We start from the raw sequence: 5,185 nt of genomic DNA, 5'->3' as shown, positions 1-5,185 counted from the left end.
CAATTCCAAACTTTAACCATTATTTTTTTGTCCTTAAGACCCCTCCTCACCTGGTTTAATCTAGATGTGTCTGTTGGTTGGCGTACCTCAAAAGGTGCTATGATGGAGCCTGTGTCACTTCATGACGTTCTTTTTGCCAATGTTTCTAACAAACAGCCCCATTATCGCTCATCTTATCAAAACTTTTTCAGCTGAAGATTAGCTGAAAACATACTGCCATATTGCTTGTAACTGGAACACTTTTTCCCCATTATGTAAATATTCACAGCTCCTGATTGGTTGGAGGCCAATAACAACCCCACAATGGGAACAAAGAGGAGTACATGGTCTAAAAGACATTTTTGGTGAGGTTGGATTGTTACCTTTCTCTGATTTACAAAATGCATTCAGTCAACCACGTTCCTCTTTTTTTCTTTTACATTCAGTTAATGTCAGTACTCAAGGCATGCAGTGTTTCCTGGCAAAGGCCTTTGCCCATTCATCCTATTTGGAAGTTGTTTACTGTGCCGCCTAAAAACTGTGGTATGGTATCCAGGCTTTATCAGTTGTTAGTGATATCTGCCCATCCTATTGAGAGGATCTCAGCACGTGATTACCCTGTGTTGATCTTGACTGGGATGATGTATGGTCTAACATTACAGAAGTACCTCGCAATCCAGACAGTCATCAGATTCACTACAATTTCATTGTATGGGCATATCTCAGCACCGTGGAAATGCACCACATGAAAATAATTAACAGCCCTTTATGCCCTTTCTGCCAAATAAAAGCTCAATGTACATGTCTTCACATGTTCTGGGAGTGTTCTCCTGTTGGTCATTTCTGGAAAAATGGCTGTTTGAAATGTGGTTACAAGAACAAACATTTTTAGTCATTAAGATCTTTGAAATGACATGCTGTAATAGTAAATGGTTACAATGGTAACTGGAGTTCCTTAATTAGTATATTATAGTTTATACAAGGTGAAACGTGGTTTACATGATCATTACATACAGCTGAGGGTGGTAACTTTTCGGTCATGAATTACCACCGATTGCTTAGCTTTTATAAATCCACTTGTGATTTCTTTGATCCCAGGGTGTGTCGGATGGGTAAATGGTGATTGTCCTCATGCTGTTTAAGTTGCACACCATGTTGCCTCCTCTTTCATAGAGAGCTTGTCCATCACAGAAGATCTGATTAAAGTGATTGAGAGCTTGTCCACTAGTTGGGCTGTTAAAAGGGTTTGATGTGGAACTTTGACAGGAATCACTTTTAGGATCGTTCCAGTAAGCGAATGTCACATTAATCTGACATAACAAATAGTACGTTTTTGCAAATTTGTCAATAAAAGCCACATAATCACCTTTTTTATAATTGATGAGGCACCATATATTGTCAGAAGAATGATTTTTTTTTTTCTCCGTGCATTGAAGAAGTTAGAAGTTAAGTTGTTTACAGCATTGCATAGCTGATTGTTTCTCCCTGGAAATCCATAAAGCTTCACCGTATGGCATATAAGAGAGTGATGTGCATCCAACTATATCACCAATCTTTTCTGTCCCAAGCTTAGGTCATGTGCCACTCTTTGTCCTGTCTCCCTGCAGAGAAGAGGTAAATAGAAGCAACAACAGCTGTTGAATAGGGTGTCTCTCTGCTTAGGCTTAAATAAGCATCTCACTAGTAAGATGGACGAGAAATGTTGTATGGCCAGAACATTGGCTTCTAGCTAAACTCCTCAGCTTACTTTTTACCAGTGATGCCTCACATGATTAAGGTTGTTCTGTGTGTTAGTTCATTCTTTATATAAAATGTTAAATAAGGACCATTTCCCATATCTAGTTAGCATTGTGAAGCTTTTTTTGAGCAACAAATACTATTGTCTTATTTGTAATTCATGTTTATGTGCCGTCTTTGGGATATCTTAGAAAATCATTTAGAATATAAAGTCAGCATTCCAAACTGGGAGCACAGCTTGTAAACACTAATAGACTGGGAAATATAGTTCTCAGTATTTTCTATTGATTAATGATAATAAAAGTCAGGAAATCCCGGCCTGCTGCATCAATTGACAATTTATTTTTATCTGGAGCCAATATACTATAAATGACAGGAGTTTTAAGTTGAAAATGTTGAACCTGTGACTGAAAAGGTGAGCAACTTTTATTAGCTTAATATTGACTTCTTCATTAGCAACCACTATTGTTTTCAGCAGAAGTTGTATAGCTGTACCACTTGAATGCAGTGTACGGAAATAGAATCATGACACAAACACATGCAAAAGTAATACAGTTTAATTCAAATAAAACCATGCAACAGGTCACCCTCACCCTGATTAGATTCAACCAGTTATAAAATAAACATCCAAAGCCGTACATTGCTTTCAGTGGGCATTCACTGTATGAGAGAAGAGACAGCATGGAGTATACACAGGTCAGCCCAGAGACTGAAGAAACAAACAGCAAACAAGAAAAAATCACAGATCCTCCTGCTTAGCACAGGCCACAGTACAGTGTTTCTAAAAAAAAAAATAAGGTGCCAAGCGCACTATGTTCTCTGGAGAGAGAAAGCACAAGGACCTGGAGCCCCCCACCCACATCCCAACCACTGGCTGCTAATAATCAATCACCATCACAAAGCGCTAAGACCCATATGGCACACAGAAGACAAGTCTGAGAACATGAGTAATGAGCTGTCAGTGCCTTGTTGATAAATACATTGCTAAATGTCTAGTAGCAGTTTTATTCCTGTGTACTGGACATGCACTTGTTTAAAGAAGGCCTGTGAAATTCACATCGTCAGGATTGCGGAAGCTGTGGAATTTGAGACCAACAGGGCCTTTGAGACCAAGCAAAGCATTGTTTGGGGGCACATTTTCTTCTATGTGAAGCGAATCATACTGCAAGACCTTATGGTTTGTTGTTCTAAAAAACAACCCAGAGTAATCCAAACGTTTACCTTTTGGTTTGTGGTTTCAGAAGCAGATTTATTTTGCGGCGTAATGGGTGGATTCAAATCCATCACAACAATACCCATATAACAGGGACTATTTGTCACCAACTGTGAAGAATTGGGCACGCACAAACATTACTGGTATACTCAGGTTATCAGGTATTATTTTACAATCTGGATGTAGTACACATAAATAACATGAGTAAGATGTACAGTATTTTTGTTTTGTATGTCTGGTCTGCACTGAGAACTTTAATGGATGACTGGGCTCCCTCTCTCGGTCCAATGGTAGGCTCCTAAGGGAGGAAGTGGGAGTCGAGAGTCTTGTATAACATGATGGTTGTGTAGATTGAAAGTGGTAGAGTTGCATGTGTTTGTGTGTGAATAACAGTGAGGGATAGCAGCAGGTGCCTCAGTTGCTGTACACCTGGCCTTCAGGCGGCTGGGAAAGCCTGTTGTTTTCTTTCATCATCATGTGCTGTCTGAGCTCCTGCAGCACCATCCGGATGTTGTAGGAGTTTTTCCACCTGCACAGCGCTGTCAGTGTCTTTATGTCCACCTGATAGAAGAGAAGAAGATATGGGCATTTATGGCCGTCAATTGTGCACCCTGGAATTTAGGTTAAATATATGGAATGCTAAAGCAATGTGTTGGCACAAAGAATGCAATTTAAGTATTTTGAGAGATGCATAAATCAAAATATATGCATAATTGTAAAACCAATTTTAGAAGCTAAAATTAGTATTACTGGCAGAATTAAGAGTAACTCCTACTATAAAGTATGGTTGGTTTAAAAGGTAATTAAGTGCTCTGTATTTTAGGGCTTAACTAGCTCCTAAGTGTGAGAATTTCAATCACAAGAACTGCTAACAGTCAGCTGCAGCATTTGGAAAAATACAACACAAATACAAGCATATTTCATCATGTGGAGATAATGGTTAGAAATAGGGCTGGGCGATATGGATAAAATCCAATATCACTATCAATATTTAAGCCCCACTGACAGTGGAACAAAGTTACTAAATCAGTGTTTCTAACATGAGCACCCTAGTAGTGAGCCAACAACTTATTACTAAAAGCTACCATTGAGGCTGAAGCACAAGTCAAGCCTTAAATTTAACTTGCACCAGGGGCTACTACTGACTACTCAGTAGTTTTTGGTAAATTGTGTGCATATTGCATACAACTAATAAACACTTAACATGTAGATCAAACAGGAAAGAGTGGTAGATGGTGAAACTTGGATACTTACCACACCATTTGAATTGTGAACGCCGCTCAGGTTGATCTTGTTCACAAAGCGCACATGAGGGGGATACTCTGGGTATCTGGATCCACATTCTATTTTCAGACTGTATATCCTGCCTTCATAGACAGTCTGCAATTAAAGAATATATGACAGGTTAGCTCAGCTTGTGCATTATATATTAAGATATTATTACGTTATACAGTGGAATTCAGAAATCCCAAAGGTATGATTTTTTATACCATAAGTAAAAGTATGCAAGTATTATCAGCATTTTTAAAGTAAAATCATTGTGCAAAAAAAAGAAAAGAAAATCCTGTCGGTGTTTTCCTATAATATATGGTATTTCTGGAGTAATATTACTGAATTGTCTATGTTAGTATTCCTCAAAAAGTGGGCCTTGGGACCAGGGGTGGTCTGCCAGAGGGGCCCTGGTGGTAAAAAAATGTTTCTAAACCGTCTGAGAGCAAATCCAAAGCCTAGTAGCCTAGATGTGATGTTTTCAATATTAAATGCACATGGATGTCAATTTATACATCACTGTTGGAATTGGATGTTAATAAAATTTATGAACAGTTTTAGTTTCTCCAAAAAAATACTATACGCTATACTGGTGACTTCAGGGACACGGAAGATTGTGGGTTGCTTCTACATCATGTTGGACTCAGGCAGTGGCCATGGTGTCTGGAATAGTTAAGCTGTAAGCTGACATCACCCTGTTTCTTTAGCATGCTACCAGCAGGTAAGCTGTGCCGTTTGCAGCGATTTCAGCTTCTCGAATCCCGTGGTTAACATAGCCTGAGATACTCGGTCGGTTTGGTATGTCACAGGAATATTCTTTTTCAATTTTTAACTTTATTTTTATAGGACAGCTGAAGACATGAAAGGGATGACACGCAGCAAAGAGTCAGAGTCAAACCCGAGGAGTAAACTATATACACTCACCGGCCACTTTATTAGGTACCCCATGCTAGTAACGGGTTGGACCCCCTTTTGCCTTCAGAACTG

The 5,185-nt window shown here is 39.0% G+C and overlaps 1 protein-coding gene across 1 annotated transcript in view; it reads right to left on the bottom strand.

Annotated features, from left to right (window-relative positions):
• Positions 1-2,255: 2,255 nt before the first annotated feature.
• ube2v1 (ubiquitin-conjugating enzyme E2 variant 1) overlaps positions 2,256-5,185 on the bottom strand; it is an 8,692-nt gene continuing 5,762 nt past the window's right edge. The window contains exons 3-4 of the mRNA XM_034870142.1: positions 4,184-4,309; positions 2,256-3,490 (exon numbers count right to left, since the gene is read on the bottom strand). Of these exons, the coding sequence (XP_034726033.1) occupies positions 3,344-3,490; positions 4,184-4,309 (273 nt within the window). The 3' untranslated portion in view covers positions 2,256-3,343. The remainder of the gene's footprint in view (positions 3,491-4,183; positions 4,310-5,185) is intronic.

Source organism: Etheostoma cragini, chromosome 4 (genome assembly GCF_013103735.1).
Source record: "Etheostoma cragini isolate CJK2018 chromosome 4, CSU_Ecrag_1.0, whole genome shotgun sequence".
In the NCBI taxonomy this organism is placed as follows: Eukaryota; Metazoa; Chordata; class Actinopteri; order Perciformes; family Percidae; genus Etheostoma; species Etheostoma cragini.
This window is presented reverse-complemented; position numbering and strand designations above follow the sequence as displayed.